This window comes from Cyclopterus lumpus, chromosome 8 (genome assembly GCF_009769545.1).
Source record: "Cyclopterus lumpus isolate fCycLum1 chromosome 8, fCycLum1.pri, whole genome shotgun sequence".
Lineage (NCBI taxonomy): Eukaryota > Metazoa > Chordata > Actinopteri > Perciformes > Cyclopteridae > Cyclopterus > Cyclopterus lumpus.
In genome coordinates, this window is record NC_046973.1 from 20,076,299 (window position 1) to 20,100,611 (window position 24,313).

The 24,313-nt window shown below is 43.5% G+C and overlaps 1 protein-coding gene across 3 annotated transcripts; it reads right to left on the minus strand.

Annotated features, from left to right (window-relative positions):
• Positions 1-424: 424 nt before the first annotated feature.
• On the minus strand, positions 425-23,785 carry abca3b (ATP-binding cassette, sub-family A (ABC1), member 3b). 3 transcript variants are annotated; one of them, XM_034538731.1, is made up of 32 exons: positions 23,510-23,785; positions 22,318-22,409; positions 21,086-21,329; positions 19,867-19,994; positions 18,867-19,032; positions 17,603-17,862; positions 17,395-17,511; positions 17,069-17,189; positions 15,439-15,612; positions 15,159-15,340; positions 14,014-14,160; positions 13,693-13,822; positions 13,430-13,584; positions 13,057-13,212; positions 12,751-12,961; positions 12,451-12,601; positions 11,594-11,692; positions 10,461-10,659; positions 10,056-10,362; positions 9,689-9,965; positions 9,073-9,277; positions 8,733-8,952; positions 8,246-8,404; positions 7,604-7,776; positions 6,489-6,623; positions 6,189-6,383; positions 5,915-6,102; positions 5,617-5,787; positions 3,314-3,510; positions 3,058-3,131; positions 2,565-2,686; positions 425-2,301 (listed from the first exon to the last, which is right to left on the minus strand). In XM_034538731.1, exons 2-32 carry the CDS (start codon positions 22,369-22,371, stop codon positions 2,295-2,297), a joined length of 5,124 nt encoding a protein of 1,707 aa, XP_034394622.1. In that variant the 5' UTR covers positions 22,372-22,409; positions 23,510-23,785; the 3' UTR covers positions 425-2,294. The 3 variants fall into 3 exon arrangements, with proteins under 3 accessions (XP_034394622.1, XP_034394623.1, XP_034394624.1); XM_034538732.1 differs by lacking the exon at positions 23,510-23,785 and adding an exon at positions 23,298-23,417; XM_034538733.1 differs by lacking the exons at positions 425-2,301; positions 2,565-2,686; positions 3,058-3,131; positions 3,314-3,510 and having other exon boundaries at positions 5,713-5,829.
• Between the last annotated feature and the right edge of the window lie 528 nt (positions 23,786-24,313).

A 24,313-nucleotide genomic window follows, 5' to 3' on the forward strand; every position in this document is an offset into this window, starting at 1 on the left:
TAAAGATCCCACTGGACTCTTGTTTGTGATGAGCCCGTGTCAGATTTCATGTAATTCTACTGTAGAGTTTTTAAAGAAAATTAAAAAGGCAAAGTAGTAGTTTCTCAAAAAAAATGGTGACATTTTTTTATTTCCCAATATTTGAACCTTGATTACAGGAATTCCTTAAAAAGGAAAAGGCATTTGTCACCAGACCCAGGGAGGGTTGTGTGGCATACTTAAACCCATTAATTCCATAAATGCATCGTCGTACTCCTAGACTTAGATTTCTGTATTTCTGTTCCAATTAAGGTATCAAAAGGCTAAATGTGATGCTTTTGAAAAGGTGAACGGTAGTTTTCTCCACTTACCTCTTGTGGTATCAAGTCATGCTGAGAGGTCATGAATAAGTGCCACTTACTGGAAACATTACACGAAGCACAGGTATTTGCTACCATTTGCATTGAGCATTATTTATTTTAAAAGAATAGCGACACATACAGCTGGTCAGTTTCATGGTACATGTATAGTACACAGTTAAAATTGTGTAATTTTTTTTATTTTATTTTTTTTAAATGGGATACATTATAGTTCAACATAACTTCAATATCAGCAGAGCAGACTTTTTCCATTTCTACGTATCCAACATTGCAATTGATTCAAGTCATACATGTAATGAGAAAAAATAAATTGTGCAAATACATGAACAAATGTAACAACAAAAGTCTAAATTAGGAGGTTAAATCCTTTCAATGCCACCTAACTGGGCCTTTCTGGAATGTGAGCCTCCACTTTTCTTTTTCACACACACACACACACACATCTGGTGACATGAATAAAGCTCTGCAAATCATACAAAGTCGTTAATAAAGCCGATGACTGAGTGCTTTCTGCTTTCATGTAAGACAGTAAATACATTCGTATCACTTCTATGAACTCGAGAGTGATTGTTCAAGAGCAGGAATGTCATTTGTACCCTCAAGTTCATCTGAGAATATCATTTTGATCTCTAACGTGGATGAAAAGCAGGAAACTGAGAATCCATTTCTCAACCAATACGCGTGGGATTTTTCTTTCCTTAAAATATGTCTCCAAATATTCCTACAGAATGCATAAAAGCTCTTACGACGTCTTTTAAGTACAATCGAGGCTAAAAGATTGTGATGAATTGGGCACGCACTGAAATGATGTTCATAGTGGCACATCCAAATGAAAAGAACCAACATTGCGCTGATCATTCTTCCCCAGAACATCTATTATAAGTATTTTACTATCTATTTACAGTTGTTTTTGTTTGTTTTCATTGCGTTCCCTGAAGGAGCAGCTCTCCATTAAAAGATGACACCGCAGTAGTTTGTCCACTGCGCAATAACAATGTCTTAGCTATAATATTTAAGGGCTATCATAGCACTGTTTTAGTGTAGTCTGGATGGAATCAGGAATTATTTGTTGCCATACTCTCTGTACCACACACAGTGTGAAATGCATCGCAAGGAAAACCCTTAAAAAGGTTATTTTTAGGCTCAGATCAAATCACATGCCAGTTTTACTGCAACATTTGAAGGTAATCTTCAGCGTCACACAACTGTTATTTATTTTCCTATATAGCTGTAAACTGTGACGGCTGGATATCCACATGGCAACACACTGTCGCTGTAACCCGTTTGGCAGTGAAACCGAAACGCCGGTTCACAGGACCTGGACAATGGGAGGCGTATTAAATGTACTCGGACCGGTTTAAATGTACTCGGAGGATTAATAGCAATCGTTTCCAGCCCTCTGCTCCTCCAGTTTCATGCACTCTGTAAATTGTTTTGTGTACATGCATTCATTAATGTGCCCAAAAAACAGTCTTTAAGTTAGTGAATGCTCTGCTCTGGTGCGAATGAGCAAGTGTTGTTTAATACCGTGAACACGTCACATTATTTACATCCGACAACGACATTAAAAAGGCTCATAATGATTACCAGGCATTTTGTATAGGGCAATATATAGAAAACGAGAACCCTCATTAGTAAGATAAGGCGCAAAAGGTGTGTAACAATTTCATACACGTATCAAGTGGAGTGGTTCATTCTCTTGTGATTATCACAGAAAAAAAAAAAAAAAGCACAAATTCTTGGAAACATAAATCAATAAAATCATAAATAACAAAAAAAGGACACACAGATAAACCCAGTCAAACACACAATTCAGAGTGGTTGTCGCATCTGACGGGTGGTGTCATTGTCTTTGACGTCACTGGCCAGGCGCAGCACTCGGAGGTCATTCATTGGTACAATCCTGACCCCACGCGCAGCATAGTCCCAACGCTCCTACTTCCTTCGTCACACAACAACAACAACAACAACAACATCATGAATGACCCAACAAAGACGTGATACAGTAGTAACAATGCTGAAGTTGATGCAACTGGCCCTGTGTGTGTTCTGGTGGTCAAGGTAAAAATAGAGCTGGTGGTAAAACCTGCTCTATTTTGTACACACCTGCTGTGTAACCAAGGCAGGTCCATGTACACAGGTCCTACACACACACACACCTGTAGAAAATGGACAATGCATGGACAGATTCCTCACACCACTTACTTCCTTTCACTGCAGTGCTGGAATTGGGCAAAGCTGAGGAACACCTGCTCCAGTGATATTTGGCTCACGCAGTAGTCTTCGATCTGGTATTTCTCTTTGGCTGCCTCCAAAGTGCCAAACACCTGGTTGGTGGTGGACAATAAAAGGAAGAAAAAAAAGGGAGAAAACACAAATGCCTCTCCTGTGTTAACATCATTCATTTAAAGTTACAGTCTGCAACTTTTGAACATTGAAAAGACAAATAAATACATGTTATTTCTGCTGTGCGCACACGGCTACGTACGCATATGTTTTACATTCAAAGCAAGCTTTTCAGTGTTGTTTTGAGTGTATAGCATGACCACGCAACCATAACTGTGCTGTTTCTGCCACCCGCGTGTTTTAACATTGTGTTTAAGCTATAAGCATACTGAAATAAAGTGTACCGTTCTGTCCTCTAGAGGGTGCCCTAACACAACACAAGGGCAGCGATAGGACTGTAGCCGTAAGTTACCTGGGCCCAGGAAAGTGTTTTGTCAGTCAAGTGATAGTGCACCATTCCCTGGTGCTCATCCTTTAGTTGACTTCCTGTGGTGGGAGAACATTAAAAAAAGCTGTAAATTACTTTAACAGCAAAAAACACCTTCAACTTCTGAAAAGTATATCTGCCCATTCCAAAATGTAGAATGATAACGTAAATTAGTTCGCCGGTTAAAACATAATTACAATTATGTTCACGTTTATTTTAAACAGATACGTATGCCTCTGACCTGGGAAGGTGCTTTCGATGAAGTCTTTGAAAAGCAGCAGGACACTATCCTCCAGCTCGGCCTCGACGTGTACCTTCGCCAGCAGGGTGTAGCCACTGCCAAACTTGCTCTTCAGGTGTTGGGGACTCCCGAGGCACTTGAACTGACCGTTGACCATCACTGCCAGCCGGGTGCACAGGGCCTCACACTCCTCCATACTGGAGCGGGCACACATCAGGGAGACATGGAAAAGTGGTAAGAATCAGGATGTCGAATGAAACTTCTTTGACGATGTTTTCAGATCTTTTACTTCGTGGTAGAACCGAACCGAACCGAGAAACCCAGCGCAGTGTTGCCAACTCTTTTCCAATGAGAGCAGCTAGCTGCACCAGCTCCAAAAGTCCAGAAATCTATTAATAAAGTTGCCAAATCCCCCCCCCAAAAAAAAATATGTCACAACATTTAATTTAGCAATTGCTTAAATTACAATTATAAGTATAACATTCTAATAATGACTTATGAATCATACGTTTTGGTTGCAAAACATACTTAAAGTATCAAAAGTAAAAGTACGTATCATATATTATATGACTGGATTATCTTTTTTGTCTAAATAGCATTTAAAAATGTAGGTGGAAGTGATCATTTAAAGTACTTTATAGTTTCATGTTCAATATTGCATCATGTTTTCTTCAGCTCATAATGTGTTGTGTGTTAAAAGCATACATTTGTAGAGTAACTAGTAAATATAGCTAAATGGAAAGTAAGAAGTGCAATATTTTCAGTGGACGAATGCAACCAAGATCATCCATTCAAGCCCTGTACTGAAGTACAACTTAGAAATACTTGTACTTTACTTTGAGTATTGTTACTTTTATTGAAGTAAAGTATCTGACTGCTTCTTCCACTACTGATTAGTTCCTTCTGAAATGGAGTAAAGTAGAAGTGATGACTATAAAGCTCACCCATGAGAAGTGATGACTATAAAGCTCACCTATGAGAAGTGATGACTATAAAGCTCACCTATGAGAATGATGACTATAAAGCTCACCTATGAGAATGATGACTATAAAGCTCACCTATGAGAAGTGATGACTATAAAGCTCACCTATGAGAATGATGACTATAAAGCTCACCTATGAGAAGTAATAACTATAAAGCTCACCTATGAGAAGTGATGACTATAAAGCTCACCTATGAGAAGTAATAACTATAAAGCTCACCTATGAGAAGTAATTATAAAGCTCACCTATGAAAAGTAATAACTATAAAGCTCACCTATGAGAAGTGATAACTATAAAGCTCACCTATGAGAAGTGACTATAAAGCTCACCTATGAGAAGTGATTATAAAGCTCACCTATGAGAAGTGATAACTATAAAGCTCACCTATGAGAAGTGATTATAAAGCTCACCTATGAGAAGTGATAACTATAAAGCTCACCTATGAGAAGTGATTATAAAGCTCACCTATGAGAAGTGATTATAAAGCTCACCTATGAGAAGTGATAACTATAAAGCTCACCTATGAGAAGTGACTATAAAGCTCACCTATGAGAAGTGACTATAAAGCTCACCTATGAGAAGTGATTATAAAGCTCACCTATGAGAAGTGATTATAAAGCTCACCTATGAGAAGTGATTATAAAGCTCACCTATGAGAAGTGACTATAAAGCTCACCTATGAGAAGTAATAACTATAAAGCTCACCTATGAGAAGTAATAACTATAAAGCTCACCTATGAAAAGTGACTATAAAGCTCACCTTTGAGAAGTGATAACTATAAAACTCACCTATGAAAAGTGACTATAAAGCTCACCTATGAGAAGTGATAACTATAAAGCTCACCTATGAGAATGATGACTATAAAGCTCACCTATGAGAAGTGACTATAAAGCTCACCTATGAGAAGTGACTATAAAGCTCACCTATGAGAAGTGATAACTATAAAGCTCACCTATGAGAATGATAACTATAAAGCTCACCTATGAGAAGTGACTATAAAGCTCACCTATGAGAAGTGACTATAAAGCTCACCTATGAGAAGTGATAACTATAAAGCTCACCTTTGAGAAGTGATAACTATAAAGCTCACCTATGAAAAGTGACTATAAAGCTCACCTATGAGAAGTGATAACTATAAAGCTCACCTATGAGAAGGGATAACTATAAAGCTCACCTATGAGAAGGGATAACTATAAAGCTCACCTATGAGAAGGGATAACTATAAAGCTCACCTATGAGAAGGGATAACTATAAAGCTCACCTATGAGAAGGGATAACTATAAAGCTCACCTATGAGAAGTGATAACTATAAAGCTCACCTATGAGAAGTGATGATTATGGCCTTTCCAGACTCTCGTGTGCGCGTAACGGCGTCCCACAGAAGTCTCCTGGCCACTGGGTCCATCCCGGTCGAAGGCTCATCCAGGAAGATGACCGGAGGCCCACCAATCAGAGCAATGCCTGCGCTCAGCTTCCGCTTGTTACCGCCACTGTCGATATCGGCGATGACATGTTAATTACATGCACTCATTCTAAAAAAAAAGTGGAGCAATCTTCAGGCGAAGATGAATAAATACAAAACCAGAACCAGGGAAGGCTCAGAACGGAGCTCCTCACCTGTAGCTGCGGACCAGTTTCTCAGCATGAGGCTCCAGCAGCAGCGACCTCAGGACATTCTCCACGCAGCCAGACACGTACTTCTCCGGTATTCCTCGGAGTCTGGAATACATGCTCAGAGTTTCTCTTCCCGTCATGTGGTCCAACAAGGCGTCGAACTGTGGGCAGTAACCGATGCGCTGCTGCACCTGCAGTCAAAAGATAAATGTTCCCTTTTAAATCTGGCCTTTTGAAAGCAGTGCGGTTATCCATCGTTCTGGGTTTTTTTCTTGACCTTTTTTACGTCCCTCAAGATGCTGTAGCCGTCAATGTAGGCGTCCCCGGAGGTGACGCTCTCATCGCATGTCAGCATCTTAAAGGTGGTGGTCTTGCCGGCTCCATTGAAGCCCAGGAGGCCGAAGCACTCCCCCTTCCCGACGGCTAGAGACAGCCTGTCCACCGCCAGGATGTTCCCACCGCTGCCGTACACCTGAGAAGGAGCGATGACAGCCTCGTCATCTCCCACTGAGACGAACACTTCCCTCAACACCGAGGCAGTCGGTCTCATTCAAAACAAGAGTCTGGTGCTCCGTACCTTGCTGAGCTCCTGCAGTACGAGGGGGCTGCCCACCATCGACTCGACCACTGGCTGGCACTCCAGGACCCTCTTCCTCTCTTCAGCCACATCCCTGTCCTCTGGAAGCAGAGCTGCATCCTCCATTAGAGGCAACTGACACACACGTAACAACAACAACACAATAAAAAGAGACTCCAGAGGATGTCGTAGGTCCTATGGCAGCAATAGTATAAACATGTCTTTTCAAAACAATGAACTATAATACATATAAATATGTAATAGTATTATATTACTATAATACATATAGTAGCCATGATATGAACATAATTTGGCAAGCCTAGTTAAATGTCATGACAGAACTTCAACCTTTAACTCTCTCTTCATAAAAAGGTATTTAGGCCAGCAACTAAATATTATTGTTTATTATCGATTTATTTTCTCGATAAATTACAATAATGAAAAATGCCTGTTTCAATTTGCTGAAGCCAAAAAAAACGTTACGTCTTCAAATTGCTTCTTTTTTTTAAAAATATTAAATTTATACAATCGCGTAAAATAAATAAAATCCATAAATTGTCACAAATTAAAAAAATTGGACAATTGGCATTTAATAAAGTAATCATTTCACTTGTCTTTTCCTAAATCAGTTGAGATATGTAATTCTTAAATGTCGCACAATACCTATATTTATTTATGAATCCAGAGGCGGTTTTAGATCTCAAGTGTGAAGTGACACCTCGTTAACTCTTCAGCTGCGGCTCTGGTGTCATGTTACGTGTATGAAATGTATCCATTTTGAAAAGACTAACATATTTATCAAAATCATTTGATATAATAAATCAGCTCGTAGGGACTTAATTAATATAATTAAGGGTCTTTTTTCTGCTCCGTTATTCGTCTCATGCTCAAGTTCTAATCGCCTCTTTTATGAGTGACCAACGTAGCCAACAACCGCCAATATAAAACTAAAATAATAGCAGGTTTCTTACTGTGCATGGATTAAAATCTGCATGATCACCGACCATTCGCCGCACACTATTCTGGTCATCTTCAGTGTCTTTTTTTTAGAATATATTTAAGGAGAGACCTGCTGTGCAGTGCGAACACAAACGCCGACACCTGCTCCCACAAACCTGCTTGCGTCTTTTCCCCAAGGAGGTGAGGAGGCGCCGGAGAGTGTGGACACACTGCAGCTCGATGACGAACAGCAGAACGATGTAGACCACGCCCTGCATCGACAAGGCCACGAGGAAGCGCCCCACACCGGGCTCCGACATCGAGAAGTAGTTCGTCTGGTATGTGATGTCTGGAACCAGAAGAGTCGAGTTATGTCAAGTCACTTTTAAAGAGCAGAAATATGCAGAAATCTGAAATCTGAACATCGTATTTGTCGAGCCGTCCTCAAGAGGACCTCGTTCACGGTCAACTACACTCAACCTTTGAATGCGTGTAGACGTAAAAGTGAAAATAAAACTTTTAAAATCGATCCGTTCCATTTCTGCTTGAACTTGGGTGTTCTTTGTTGAAAAGGCGTGATCTTAATCCATCTACAGGATACTTAGTTATTTATACAATCAGTCACTACAAAAATAAACCGCCACCATGTGTCACACTGGCACCCACATTATGACTCATTCTAATTAAATCTTCAATATCGTACATATTAAATGGTCAAAACTGGTAGGAGACTGCATTCTTTTACAACTAAAAATACACACTGTGCCACCTCACAAAGACTCCTTCATTCTCTCAGGCTGCATTCAGGCGGTACTTACTAAAGAGATTGCAAAAGACTTCGCTCCATGGACTGGAGGGGCAAAATGAGACGAATTCGTAGTTCTGGTAGAACTGGCTGAAGGCCATGCCCAGGCAATAGTTTGGAAAGATCAGGAATACCTTATCCAGCAAGTGCGACATGTGCTTGAGATTCAACTCTGGAGAAGAAAACAAAGAACGATAATGAATGAATGATTGTCAAATCCTCATATTTAGTACAGGTCATCACGGCCTCCCTGTCATTTATAACGCCCACTCGTCTCCACACAGGCATCTCAAATCAACCAGTATGAGTTGCTAGAACATGACCCTTCATTGGCTTCCCACCACAAAATACTGCAGCATTGTATTCAATGAGGGACACCGCTGGGCAGGTGCTTTTTTCCCCTTTGCACTCAAGACGTATTGAGCCAAAACGCGTTTCGAATCCTTAACGCTAGCACATAACATATGAGCATAAAGCAAGATCACGTGTCTCCCCCTCACCTGGGATGGCCATGATGGTGACAGCCAGAAAGGTGGCCGTGCCAGAGATCATGTTGAAGATGGTAAGGCGTGTGTAGGCAGAAGCGGCATTGGAGAAGAGGAAGCTGAGTAGGTACATAAGAGGCACAACGGCCCAGCCATACAGCAGCAGTAATAGCAACACATCCACCAGGTGGTTGTTGTCTACAAAAGCCTTGACTCCGAATGCCTGAAACAACACCTAAGAGCAGAAAACAAGTAAAGACAAGAGACCGGCCATCTATATTCATGCATACTGTACTATCACTACACCAGCTGGTCAGTAGCTCTATTACAACAAGTCATCGGACGGCACACTGACCAGCATGAGGAGACATGGCAGCAGGAAGTTGACCAGGTCCCACAGGAGCGCAGAGAACCAGAAGTTTGACAGGTAGACGCCGCTGACCTTCTGCACATGCTTGGACTTGATCGAGGACTCGGTTACGAGCAGAAGGGCAAATGTGCTGGACAGGGAGGCCATGCCGTACATTATGTTTATAGCGATGATGAAACCCGTCTTTCCCCTGCAGACGGAGGAAAAGAAAGAGAAATGAGAGAAAAAAAGAGGAGGTGAAAAGGGGTTAATGACATGAGAAATTGAAGAGAAATGGTTCAAAGAAGAAAAGAAAAAAAAGGCAAAGAAATAGCAAGAAAGACAGACAAGAAATAACCGAAACAACTGCTCCTTCGATCGTCACCTGACCAAATCCTCACTGCTTAGAAGATTCCTGAATGATTTATTTAAAATACTAAATGTACCCTTTCTTGGCCGTATGGCGGCGACACAAAAACTATAACTATCTAAATCAAAATCACTTCTTTTCCCCTGAAAATGTTTGCGTGCACACTTTAACCTCTGAGAGACAGGACTCAGAGAAGCGGTGATCAGTTACGACAGAATGCATGCAGCATGGAGCGCCGACCCCTCCACTCACTCCATGAGCTGGCTGTGGGCCGCCTCAGACAGGTTGCGTGGCATCGGGTGATTCCCCGTCTGGATGGAAGCATTCGGCCCCGCTAGAAGCTTGAACAGAGCGTTGTCCACCATCATGAGGGCTGTGGCGGGCGTATGGTAGCCCTCGTTGTTGAAGTAGGCCGTTGCTTTTACGAGTTGGCCGCCGGCGCTGCCGCGGAAAGCAGCGCCCACCACACAGCGCTCGTTAAAGCTGCCGCCTTCCTCCTCCGCCTGGGTCAGGATGTAGTTAGTGAAATCTGATGGGGTGGGGGGGGGAAGGGGGCGTATGGTCAGTAAATACTCAGCTCATCAGTGAAGCCGATCCCCTGTCTTTTTGCGATGCTTACCCGTGACGTTGACGAGCTCGCCAAGCTGAGCAGAGAGCTGTGAACTGTATGCATTGGCCAGGGCAGCAGCCAGGGGACCCGCCCCGGGCGGCAGAGCCACGGGCACCCTGGTGGAGCCATAGCGCCTGAGTGCCAGCCTCAGTTGAGGAGCGTCCTGGTGATTGGGAAAGGAGCGGGCCACAAATAAGGCCAAAACGGTGAAGAGTAAAGGGATGAGGAACTGCGCCACCATCACCTTCCAGTTCCTCCAGCTGTACAGCGCCCTCTTCAGGAACATGGCGTAGAACTGTTGCAGGTGTAGCCTGGCCTGAGGCGGAGGGGAACGAGAAGCTGACATGTGAGCCGAATGAACGGTGTGCAGAAAACGTGAAAAAAAAGCAACCGTTTGGTTTGCTCCAATCTCACCCCGGTGTTCAGCTTGATGTTGGAGCAGTCCTCTGAAATGAGCGTGCCGCTGTCGGTGAAGTCCGTGACATCGGTCATGCCGCTGATGCTGCTGGCGTCATCTGTGGTCCAGTCATTGGAGCGTCTCTCGTGTTGGTACTGCAGGGCCGGCAGCTGCATCGCCTGGATGTCCAGACTGGAATCCACCAGCTTTCCCACCCTGAACACACAAAACAACAAGTGCCTGTCCATCAACTTACTGAAAATAGGAAAAACAGGAACAGAAGGGTGAATTAAATAGGACGTCTTCAGATAGATAGATAGCAATATACACACACACACAAACAATTCAATAAAATAACAGAGTAGGACATACTAGTATATACAGTGTATAAATATAGGATACTAGTTTTAAACAACTAGACCTACAGCAGCTCTTTTGTGTTTCTTTCCTTTAAGCAGCAAGGTGAAGAAACACAGTGCTGCTTGCAAATAAATCTATTTCTCACACTCATCTCCCCAGATGCTGCGTGCCTTTGTGAACCCATATACAGCTTCCTACAAGTCCATTGGTCTTTTCTTTCTATACCTCTTTCCTGTGGAATGGAACACAATCACAATGATAAAACTAGAACTTTATCTAATTTGACACGTTTGGTCATCAGTAGTTTTAGATTATAAAAGATCCTTATTCAGTATTTAATTTGGGATTCATTATTTTAAAGAATGCCAATATATATATATATATATATTTTTTTTTTAAACGTTAACACTAGCAGCGTTACTCTCTAATTGATGAGAAGTTTTAATTGGCTGCAGAATACCGAACGCCAGAAGGAAGCTGCTCGTTGCCACAGATACACAAGTCAAGTCTACAGGGAGGCAGAAGGAACACACGTCAGCCATGTCACTGGTTTGCTTAAACAAAAAAAGGAACATTGTGTGGCTCATTGTTTAAGCTCCATGAATTCCAAAATACATGTTTGATTGCAGAGCTACTGTAACAGGCATTTATAATCTTAAGTAGTATATGGAATCCACTTTCTATCGAATAAAAATACCTCCATCGCTGCTTCATTGAAAATGAGCCTCGCAGTCGATGAGTTATTCCTCGAGTCACATCCGACAGAATTATAATGTCATATTTCTCCCACCTGAGGAAAACCTCCTCCATCGTGGTCACTGAAGCTCCGTAGCTGGCGATGCCCAGCTCCTCTCTGTTCATCTCCAGCTCAGCGAACAGCAGCTCAAACCTGAGAGAAGACACACACACACATTACACTCAGTGGGACACATGTACTGTGTGCACACGCACACACACACACACACACACACACACACACACACACACACACACACACACACACACACACACACACACACACACACACACACACACACACACACACACACACACACACACACACACACACACACACACACACACACACACACACACACACACACACACACACACACACACACACACACACACACACACACACACACACACACACACACACACACACACACACACACACACACACACACACACACACACACACACACACGAGAGTGTAAAGCTGCCTTAAGTTCTGCCTTTAAAACTAAATCATAGAACAGTAACTTGTGTCACTGTGGAGTCAAAGTCCAAATTGTGGGGAGAAAGATTGTGATTTTCAGGAGGTATGGCAATACAAAAAGGGGAAACAATTAAAGGGAAGAGAAATCGAAAAGGTTGTGGGAAAATAAGAGATGGACTTTCTTCTTTTTTTACAACACCGATTCCAGTTTTTGTGTATTGCAAAGAAAAAGAAAACGTGTGATGCACCGTGCTAAAAAAGGGAGAAAAGGCATCTGTAGTTACTATAATGGTACACCCAGAGTTAGTGCAAGTCGGACCCTCTCACAGAAGTCGTCACTGACTCACTCTGTTCGGCGGGTGTTTTCTACCCTTTAGGCCACTTCACACTTTCCACTGTGAATGTGAACAAAGACGCGACTGACTCACCTGCCGGTGCTTTCTTTGGGCAGGATGTAAGAGAGCTCCGCCCCCGCAGTGCTCTCCACGGTGGCATTCGGAACATACATGTGGACAATGCGGGTGATCTCGGACACGTTGCATAGAGCGTCCTTTACGATCACCATGTGGTAGCCAGCACCTGGTGAGCAGAAGAAAAGGAGGCCCGTATGAATCACTGGAATTTCAATGCTCCTGAATGTCAAAGGTCTGAAATATAAAAGCAAGACCGTCTTAACAAGCTTACGACATATTAGGATTTATTTCTGCAGCCACTTCCACTCCACTGACCATATTTGTTCTTGAGGAAGAGCGGCGACCCAATGCACTGCAGCTCCCCTCCTGCCATGATGGTGATGCGGTCGCCGAGCAGGTCGGCCTCGTCCATAAAATGCGTGGTGAGCAGGATGGTGCGACCGCGCTTCTCCCCTTGCAGGAGGTCCCAGGTGGCACGCCGGGCCGATGGGTCCATACCTGATGTGGGCTCGTCCAACATCACCACCTGGGAGGAGGATCAATTAGAGATGAGGAGATGAGACGTGGAGGAAGGACGGGACAAAAGGGATGAGAGTGAATAATGCTCATGCAATTCTTCACCTTGGAGTCCCCGATGAGGGCAATGCCAATAGAGAGTTTTCTCTTCATGCCACCAGAGAGGGTCTTGGAGCGAGCATGCCGCTTGTCCTCAAGGTTCAGGATCCGGATGATCCGGTCCACCTCATCTGGAATCTTGTCTTTGGAGAAGCCTTTCAGCTGGATATCAAGCAGAGAAACACACACATAATAAACATATAGCTGAAATCAAACCATTCTAATGGCATTAGATTGTACAGGTGCAACTGATGAAATGACTGTCGAGTGTATTTATGATATTTAAAACAAGCGGAACATTTAACTAATTAGCATTAGATATGAACAAAACTTCGGCTGAAGAACGCGTGTGTGCTTTCGTGTATAAGAGCAGGAGTACCTGAGCGTAGAAGAGGAGGTGCTCTCGGACCGTGAGGTTATCAAACAGCACGTCGTGCTGGGGACAGAGTCCCAGACTGCGGCGGATCAGAGCCATGTCCTGACAGATGTCGTAACCGTTGATGTAGGCTCTGCCACTGGTGGGAGGAAACAGCCCTGCACACACACACACACACACGGCAATCAGTCGAGTTGAGATCGTTCACGAGGCATTTATGTTTGATCGTACGCGTGTGTGTACATTAGTGCATTTCAGCTACTCACCCGTCAGCATGGACAGTGTCGTGGTCTTTCCGGCACCGTTGTGTCCCAGCAGCACCGTGATCTGGCCCTCAAACATGTTCACCGTGAGATCCCGCACAGCCTGCCGCGTCTTGTTGCCCACTTTGAATTCCTGTCGAGGGGATAAACCCAAAAGATTGACATGCTCACCGGAGCAAAAAGAGTGACCTTGTCGCTCATCTCACTAACTGTGGTCAAACATTTGAATGACTCTCTGCACGTTGCTCTGGAAACGTGCACCATATGCATCCTTTTACAGTAAGGGGACATGTTGACCCTCTGGGCGTCCGTTTTGCTGCTCACCTTAGCGAGGTGTTTAATCTTGATCCCGGAGATTAGTCCAGCTGGCTCCTCCTCTATAAACTCCCCTTTCAGAGCCTTTTCTGCATCCTCTTCTTCCTCCTTCTCATTCACCAGCGCCATGCGGGGGCTGCTGCACCAGTATGAAGGCTGATGGACACGAGGCAGATGTGGGGATTGAGAGAATGGGGGTGAGGATAAGTGGAGTGGGTTGAAACTGGAAGCTGAATAAAATAGTGCTTTTGCAATTCCAGTATTCATTTCCCCAAGATATTTTCTAGCATGAAAGTCAAACACTGCAACAAAAATAATTACAGGATGCAACAGGAACAAGATCATTCATAAAAACACGAGAGATTGTTCATGTGCACTCTCCATTAGAGGAGATTGTTTCCTGACCAAACCGCCCTCTGGTACACCTCCTAAAGACCGAACACACACACACACACACACACACACACACACACTGAAGTGCGTCAACATCTAATCCACACTCTGCTCGCAGCCTCTTGAATTCCTCATTACAGGTTAGCATGAGTTCACTTCTTGATGGTCCACAGTTATTATAAAACAGAAACTGTATTTGTGTTGGCCGGACGGACTCAGACGCTTCCTGTTATTCTAGACTTCCTCTGGCCGATATGTTGTGACCTCTACTTTTCAACCCTCCCCCCCCCCCCCCGTCAATATATCAGAGCCACTTTCACCAAGTGCAGCAGTATCTTTAATCTTTTCCCCTTACAGGAGACCGTGACCTCGCAACCACTTGCTGGTGCTGAACACCACCCACTTGCAGTATTTGTCGACATGATAACGTCTTTCACTGTAAACCACAACGTGAAAGCCACCTCACACTGGGGCTCAATCCCTGGTAGCAGAACTTCAGGCTTGTTTGTGCATTTTTAACATATTTCACTGGCCAATTCCTTCTTTGCTGCAATAGAAGTATTAGGTGTCATATTTGTTATTGAGCAAGTATGCGTTCATTTGTCTGGCTCTTCTGAAACAAAGCTACCATCATCACCTATTAGCCATACCTCATATGAACCCCCACCACACTGTGAATAGTTGCGCATATATTCACACAAAATGCTTTTTTTAATCTTTATTCAGATTAGGGAGAAAACGTAAAAACACATGAAACGTACCAATACGAAGAAGTAAGAGGGCAGAGGCACTCCGTACTCTCCAGGAAACACGGCCTCCACGTACCAGGCCACCAGGCCGTAGAGCAGAGAGTCAAACAGCAGCAAGCACAGCACCTGCGCCATGGAGAAGTCATCATCCACCGTCACAGAGTCAAACAAGTTGGACCACTGGATCCCCGTTCCTGCAGAGGGATGAGACGAGCGTTGCTTTAAAAGGCCCTTTTAAAAAAAACAGAAAGGAGCCGACAAATTCACGTCCAATACATCCTTTGAGTCTCACCTTTGCCTTCAAACATTCCTATGAGCTGAGCGCCCATGGCCATGGCCACGTTGGAGACGAGGCAGGCCGACACCTTCTGGGCGTGAGTCAGCAGGTCGTAGCGTGGCCACAGGAACAAATACGGCAGGTAGCTCAGGAAATAGATGAAGCCGCCCGCCGCCGCCGCCACATTGGCTGAAGAGACGAAAGAGAGAGATGCTGAACAACAACAACAACAACAACAACAACGCATCTTAAAATAGTGAATTGGACATCTCCCACCACTCTGTTGTCACAGTTACAAGAAGTACATTGTTGTGCTGCTAGACGAACACACACACACACACACACACACGTTAAACAGGTAAATTACTTTTTGAAGAACCTTCGCAGCAAAACCCATTTCCCTGATTGACAGAGCGAGTCTGAGTGCGGTTCAGAGGAAGCATTACGGAGGACAAATGAGAAGATGGTGGACAAAGAAAAGTCGAGCGCTGAGGCGAATAAAAGGCTTTCAGGGCCGGAGCAGCATAACAAGAGCACACCTTGAGCCGGTGTGGAAGACGCACCGACTAAGTGCCATTGTGTTCTCGTAAAGAGTACATCAGGGGGTGGGGAGAAGTACACAAACTGCCTCTTTCCTATTCCAGCTACGAATTCTTATGTTTATGGAGAACCCCTTAAACCTGGTCGGGGTTCATTTATTATGCAACGCTCTATGCGTGTCGCCATGTTTGTATGCATGCACAGAGTCCGAGGGGGAAAACGGCGCGATGACGCGCTACGCTTAGCTCATCTGTAAATTCACGCCCTAATGGACAGATTGGGCGATAATTTATGCACCGCAGACGGAATCGGTTGAGGGAAGACAGAGAAAGAAGGAATGAAGATTTTAAAATGTCACCCAAGATACCGTCGCTCATTATGTCAAAGCCAAATATAAACCTGTGTGGGCGCATTGCATTACTCTGAGGACAGAACTACTTCAACCCAGCCCCTGTGGACAAAAGTCTTTAAGGCCTAATCATGACCAATTGTGATTAAGTGAATGTTTCTTATGATTGTCGTTAAAAAAAAAATAAAAATAAATTGCAGCAGCTTTTCTTCCTGTGGTCTACAAACTAGACGTACTTATTGTACTCCTGATTACAACAAGACAACAACCAATAACATAAGCTAACAAAATAATACAGAATAAACAGACACGGATTCAAAACTCGCAGACAAAGAAAAGACAATTCAGATAACTGATTGATAATAAAGGAGAGGAACAAAACAACTTAAATATACTCTATGTTGCGGTGATCACATGACTTAAATGTGTACCCTCTCACAGCGGATCAATACAGACCGGACGAGCATTTTTGCTGAGTTTGAACATGTTTTTTATAGCCGAGATGCCTTTTATCGCTGCTTCTCTGTTTTGAACTCGCAAAGCAAACAGTAGACACTTTGACACACACACACACACACACACACACACACACACACACACACACACACACACACACACACACACACACACACACACACACACACACACACACACACACACACACACACACACACACACACACACACACACACACACACACACACACACACACACACACACACACACACACACACACACACACACACACACACACACCTCGAGAGAAGAAGGCACTGATCATGAAGCTGAAGTTGATGGTGGCCACAGTGAAGACGAGCAGGAAGACGAAGACCAGCGTGGGGTCACTGCGGGACAGCACTGCTCCATAAGGTTTCACCTAAAAGAAAACAGATGGCTCCAGGGCTTCAACTCGCACTGAAGTATTGATTTGAAGCGACAGGTTTGTACTCTAAATAAATACAATGCTGCAGGTATTTCCGCAGAATAAATACTGCTGTAGTTAATGATATTGTTTTACCTTTGACTTTTAAACTGTTTAAATACGTGCTGGAATGTAACAATGTTTCGGAACGCAGACTCACATGGATACAAAGGAGCAGAGTGACAAAAAAGACTGAGATGGTGAGGAAGAGGAAGAACAGGAGGAACCAGGCGCTCCAGTGGAGCCAGTTGCTGAGACCCATCATCCTCATGTACTCCTGAAATGAATGCAAGGAAAAAGAGAACAGCCGTGTGACAACATGTCAACACCCAGAAAAAGAGCTCCCCTGCAGACCCACGTGAACGCACCTTGAGCTTCCTTTCCTTCTCCTGCACCACAGAGCGCACTATGTTGAGGGAGGTGTAGGTAAAGCTGAGCACCAGCAGCAGGGGCAGCTGGTTCTGGATGGCCAGGATGAAGACGTCGTAGATATACGCGGGGTAAGGAAACCGCGACAGGACCACGCGGATCCGAGGCAGCAGAGAGGCAGCGGACTCGTTGGTGTGCGATCGCATGATGGCTCGGTCCACTGCATGCTGCACGGCCAGGAAACCCTCTCGAAAATAACCTTTTAAAAAAAAAAAAAAGGAGAAACATAAATGCTAGAGAAAATATGTTTTTGGAAATAATTACCCCACTTACAAAGACGCCTGATCAAAGTCCTTCTAACTTCCCTCTAAAATGGGAACGATTATTATGGAAATCCATATTCACGCGACTCTAAAAGCTTGTCAGCTCTAGTATGCCGAGAGGATGACTTCATCTTTTGGAGCATGCCTCTTTAGGCTCTCGACTTTAAAACTTTATGGTGAAAGATGGCGAGAGCCACAGCAGGACAGCGTCACGCCCCCAAATTTATCGCCATCACGTCGTTTGCACCTCACGAGGCAAAACGAGGAGATGAAGTGGAAACTATAGTTGGTGCTCGACGCCCCACAAACGATACGAGGGCACAATGCATCGGAGTAATGACCAAACGAGACGTGCGGGGCTGTGGTTGCCGTGGAAACAGTCTGAGGAGAGTGCTCCAGGAGATTTTTGGACGATAAGTGCTTTTCATCAGTCAGAAATATAAAACCTGTTTGACATAATAGTGTGGCTGCTTTAAAAAGGACTAATGCTGGGCTCTGAAGTGACCATACAGTCATTACCCCAGCAGCCCACTGTCTAAATACCCCTTGCCAATGTACCAATGAGTGTGCCATCTAGAGTGTCATCTTATATAATTTATTTTACTTTTATCATTATTTGTATTTTTATTTATAATTGTCTGGTAGCTTGTTTCTTATGTTTACTGTATTTGTAACTTGTTCTTCCTTGAAAGGGAAAAAAAATAAAATAAAATAAACACAATTTAAAAAAATAAAAATTACAAAATTAAAAAAGGACTAATGCTAATCTGGGTACCTCCCCGAAGAAATGTCAATTTCTTTAAGGAATATTTAACTCGTTTTTTGGGGGATGAAAGAACCCCTCATTGAGGTTTAGTAGCATCAAAGCAAACAGGATGTTTGGGGCTTGGGGAGAAAGAAGAAGAGGGAGAGAAAGATAAAGAAGAGATAGAGTTCTCACCAGGCGTGCCCCCCTCCTTGTCATACTGCTCCCGCGGTCCTGGCAGCAGAAAGAGGGGGAAGAGGCTGAGCGTGTGCCAGTCCAGGTCACTGTTTGGGTTCAGCTCCATCTTCTCAGCGAAGGGGGCGTTGCGTGGGGTGAAGCTGAAACGCAGGTGGTAGCTCACCTGTATACGAGAGAGGATACCTTCATCAACTGGGCTTCGAGTATTGCCAGTGCCTCTCATTCTGTCCCGTGCTCAATAATAAAAAGCAATAAATTAAGCAGACACAATGAAGTGAATGACAGAGTAGGACCAAGTATATTGTACATGCATTAATAGCTCTACGTCCACTGGATTAAAATGGAGCCCTTCCTGTTGTTTACTTGTTGCCATGGTTAATCGTGGAGTCGATGACGGCTTCTTTTCAGTCACCAATCGTTCTTCCTGCAGGAAGAACTTTCTAGCAGGACAATAAAGTAATAAATATGGGTAGATGATTCTCTCTCTCTCTCCAGATAAAGCTGATATCCACTGTCTACTTCTAATTTAAAATCAGAGCAGGCGGCACTCTGGTAGTTATAATCACGTTAACTTACACCTGTTAATAAACACCAAAACATGAGCTTGTTTGTCCAAGACTCTTTTATATGTTTAAACTACCAGCTCGCCAAAACAAACAAAGGGAGCAGGACAAAGTGCCTGAACCAGTCAGACTGGGAACACACTGTGTATATCGTTCAATCTACTCCACTGAGATCAGTTCAGTCATTGTGTTCCATCGTTTACATTCATTTATTATAATATATATACTGTACGTATTATGTATAAATAAAAGCAGTATTTACCACTCCGTTGTTTCCCTGACACAATTACCAGACAACAACACAATACACACCTGCTACAGTGTGTGTGTGTGTGTGTGTGTGTGTGTGTGTGTGTGTGTGTGTGTGTGTGTGTGTGTGTGTGTGTGTGTGTGTGTGTGTGTGTGTGTGTGTGTGTGTGTACACTGCCTTTGACCTTTAGGGGCAGAGGTTCATCTTCGTGGGTGAAAGGGTGCTCAAACACCACGGCAGCCAGTATACTTCCTGAGCTGGAGTTGTTTCTCACGTAGTCCTCAAACTTCTCCTCCGTCTCAAATCTGAACACTGGAAAAAGACACACACACACACACACACACACACACACACATTAGTGGCGCGGCATTCATCTCGCGTACGTCCGTTTTCATGCTCGTCTCATTGCGGATAGACAGGACGTTGGACGAGATGCTGTCAGCATACTGAGTTCTCTGGACAATATTATCAAGACAACCCAACTGGATTTCTCAAATAAATAAATATATATATATGAACTCTAATTTCACAATTCACTATTTCACACTTCTGTGTGCATTACATGCTCAAATTCAACCTCGATCACCCCCCTCGACCCATCCCCTCTGGACTCGGAGAGACCTGCTAAATCATTCATGATGGGCGGAGCTAGGATCTCACACAGCTGGGCCCGCGTCGGCCTGAAGGTGCGTACATGACCGTCTACCTGATGCTACGCCTCTGCCTTCAGCCTCACACTCCGGCCGTGTGCCCATCTTGCCGATTCCCCATCTGAACTCCCCGTGACACAAGAGAAGGGTGCGGCCTGCTGCTCTCATGAAGGCCTATCTAGAGAAACCCGTATTCCCACCTCTCGACTGACCGGCGGATCGCGGTCACGGCTGTGGTATTTGTTTCACTGGATTGTTTTTCCTATATTTTGGTCTGACGACAAGTCCTTTTGGTAATTTGGGACCTAAATTTGCTCACTGAAGTTTAAACATGTTTTATGAAGCGGTGAATGGCCATATGAAAGGAATAGTTTTACATTTTGGGAAATGTACTTATTTGTTTTAGCAGATCAGAGTATAATAGATCAATACCACTTGCATATCTGTCCCGTAAATATAAGGCTGCAGACAGCTTCCTGTGAACGTGGCTAAGGACAAAGACTGGAGCTAACTAACTGTTCCACAGAACCCCCCACTGTGGGTTTTACATTCTTATTATTAAAGAAACAAGATATAACGTGTTTGACGGTGAGCTCCAGTTGTGTTATTAAACTGATTTTCTTCACTTTGGGAGGAAGCTAGCGGTTTCCATGTTTCCAGTCTTTATACTTTTAGTGGACGCCCTGCACAGATTTTCACTTGAAGTCCAAACAAGCCGACGTTGTCGTGCAGAACCTGCAAACCGATACCCACCTGAGGAAATGTTCAGGCTGCCTTGCACACCCTCGGCCACCCGACGCACCGCGCTGGAGTTACCGGGCACATAGGCGAGCGGCAAGTGCGAGGGGACTCCGGGAAGCTCGTCAACGGCATAGCTCTTATAGAGCGTGGCATTCGGGTAGTCCTTAAAAGGAACCTTTTGACGTAGCACGATGAGGATGCCAGAGAAGAGCAGGGGCAGGAGTATCTCCACCAGAGTTACCAGGATTTGACGTTTCTGGAGAGCAAGAATAGAGTTAGTCGGACATTCATTTAATGGTGTACGAGTTAAGGACAAAAACTAGTCCAAGATAAACGAGTGAATGAGAGATCTAGGGGTGTGTGTGTGTGTGTGTAACCAGCCAAACAAGTGCACCGATGTTGTGAAAGTGCATCTCCAATATTTGCAGATTACATCAATTGCTCTCAGCTGGTCGTCCCCTTTAATTTTTCCTTTAATCCGTTTTTGTTGTTTCTTTTTGTTTTTTGCGATGAACACAATAAAGAAATCATTCAGCAAAAAGGTAGAGGTCAGTATCGACACGTGGATCTATAGTTACATAATGTCTCGTGATGAAGTCACATGATCTATGTCACAATTTAAAAAGGGATAATATATATTTCTGTATATGTGCAAGTAAGAAGTAAATAATAAATATGTGACATTATATATGCCTTGTAAATATAATTTAGTGTTCCTTTTAATGTATTCCTTTAGTGCCGTTTCTATATAATGTGCTCCATTTCATTGTGGTTGATATTCTATTATTGTTGTCTTCTAGTGATTCTAATAATGAATTATTGATGTAAAAAAAAGAAGAAAAAAAAAAAGTACACATTGTAAAATGAGAATTGGTTCTCAATTGATTTTACCTGGTTAAATAAAAAAGGTCTAATAATAAGTTTCCCCTAAAAAAACGCCATGAAAAGGCTTTGGCAAAGCCTGCGACAGCTCCCAGCATGTTGACCTAGCAGGAGCCACAACAACAGTGTATACTGCTGGGGTCAAGGCACCCGGTTTCCACGTGGCTGGCTAACAACATTGTCTAAAAAAAATATATATGTTATATCACTTTACTGTATTTATGACGTCCCATAAACCTATAACTTAGCAAATACTGCCATGCATGCCTCTGCTCGGTAAAGATACTTCTGACCAATTCACAGTCAGCACCCCAAAAAGGACGCGTACAAGCAGAGTGCACGTTCACCCCCCTCCAACTCACCTGCTGAAGGTAGTTCTTCCACAACAGCAGTCCAAATTGGCGCGCGATGGCCATTTTTTGAGCGGTGCGCAGGACCCAGTCCAGTCAGCCTTCTACAGGAAGAACCAGGGGGACATTTTTAGTCTCGAGTTGGAGCTCAATAAAGAAACGTGTATGACTCAGTTGTGTTTTTTCGACCCGCAGTGATGACTGTAAAAGGTTTCTGATGTTCCTTTTAACGCAACTACAGAAAACCAAAAGAGAAGTGAGATTGAGCAACATCGACAGTATCATAAAAAGCATGATGGGGTTTTTTTTTTTGTATTTTTTTGTATTATTCCGACACTGGACAAAAAACAAAAGTTATAAGTGATGAAACCACATGACATGTGGTAGAAGAACAGGTTCTAAGTGGTACAATTAAATGAAAGGGTGCACGTCAACAAGAAAATGAAAAGCAAATAAAAGAAAAGATTGACCAAAAAAAAAAAACAGGTCATTGACATCCACATGCCGAACCAGTTACAGGCAGGTGGAGATTATTATGGAGATTATTATTATTATTATTATTATTATTATACAGGACTAAGATGTTGACAGAGATATAGTCATGGCTGATAAAACGAGGATCACCAGAATATTAACTTTTGCTCTACCTCTGGAAACATAATTACCTACAGTCCAACCAGGAAGATCAATAAATACGAACCCGTTAACACTTCCACAGACTGGCCTCGGGGGAGTCCGGCAGGACTCGTTCCCCCCTAATTGGAGTCCCATTTCACGGCACAGCTCTTCGAGTTCATAATGTAATAATACTGGTCATACTGGAACTGCCTGAATATCACACGGGTGCCATTAATCTCTCAGTGGCTGCAGCCTTTTAATCACATGTTGTGTTATCCATTTAATTACATTTAGAAGACTATGCGCTGAATACTTTGAGCAACCATTTCTCTCAGTAAGCAAACAATAAGGCCATTACAGACGTGGAGCTTTACCTGCCCTTCTATGATTGGTCGCACACAGCCTCTGGGCCTTCTGATTGGACAATGGATGTGTCCGACGAATACTAATCATGGAGCCGAAGGAACAAAACAGGGGGTATTTTCCCAAAAAATATAACGAAATGATATAATGTTCCTCTCTGTAAATCACGAAGAGTCCCCCGACCGGAGCAACTTAAAAAAAAGACATACATGTGTCAAATTACCTCAAAAAAGAAAACAGCAGGTTTCCCCGAGCTCCTCTCCAAGTGAAAAACAATTCCTCCTTTTTTATCCGTCTTAACCCGAAGAGCGACGCATCGCTGCGGGGTTTCTTCCTTCACCGACGGCGTGGAGGCTCTGCCAGCTTCCGTGAAGGACGTCGGGCGCCCGGTGCTCGTGACCCCCCCCCTTCACCCTCTCACCCTCGGTCTGCTAGCGAGGCGATGACATTGCACCAGCTACTGGGTTAGCCCGTGAATCCATCGGGGAAAAACGCAGCTCACGTGATCACGGTGGAGCGGTGTCACGTGATCGCAACAGCTGGGCTTACCGGAAACTATTAATTAAAGGTATATATAATGTATGACATTTTGTAAATATTCAGTTTTTATTACACTTGTATGAGGAGTGGTCCTTCGACATTGTTTCAGACATTGAAAATCAATATTTCCACATAACGATACGTTTTTGGATTGTTGGTCTTATACAGAAAGGTCTAAAGGACCCAAAATATTGTGTTGTTACAAGTAAATAAGTCAGAATTAGCGTCCGTTCATTGGTCTACAGTCCGGTCCCACTTTTAAGATGCAACAATATGTGTATGAGCTATTAAGATGAAACAAACAGAAATGCTAAAATATTGGTTTCTGTGCAGAGGCTTTAAAATTTCATTAAATTTAGTCGACAACTAGGATGTGCAGTGAACAATCGGTAGAATAAACTAGTATATATGCGCTTCTTTTATTCCTACTCACCGCTGAGACGGATGTAAACGATGCAGATGTAATGTCATGACTCGAGTCTATTAT

What these genes read in the sequence shown, in the direction of transcription:
- abca3b (XM_034538731.1), bottom strand. Translation starts at nt 22,371, where the DNA reads ATGGCCATCGCGCGCCAATTTGGACTGCTGTTGTGGAAGAACTACCTT. An exon ending in CCCTCATCGGGGACTCCAAG is followed by an intron (nt 12,962 to 13,056) that starts GTGAAGAATTGC and finishes TCCTCCTCCCAG; the next exon opens with GTGGTGATGTTGGACGAGCC. An exon ending in AAACACTTTCCTGGGCCCAG is followed by an intron (nt 2,687 to 3,057) that starts GTAACTTACGGC and finishes ACCACCAACCAG; the next exon opens with GTGTTTGGCACTTTGGAGGC.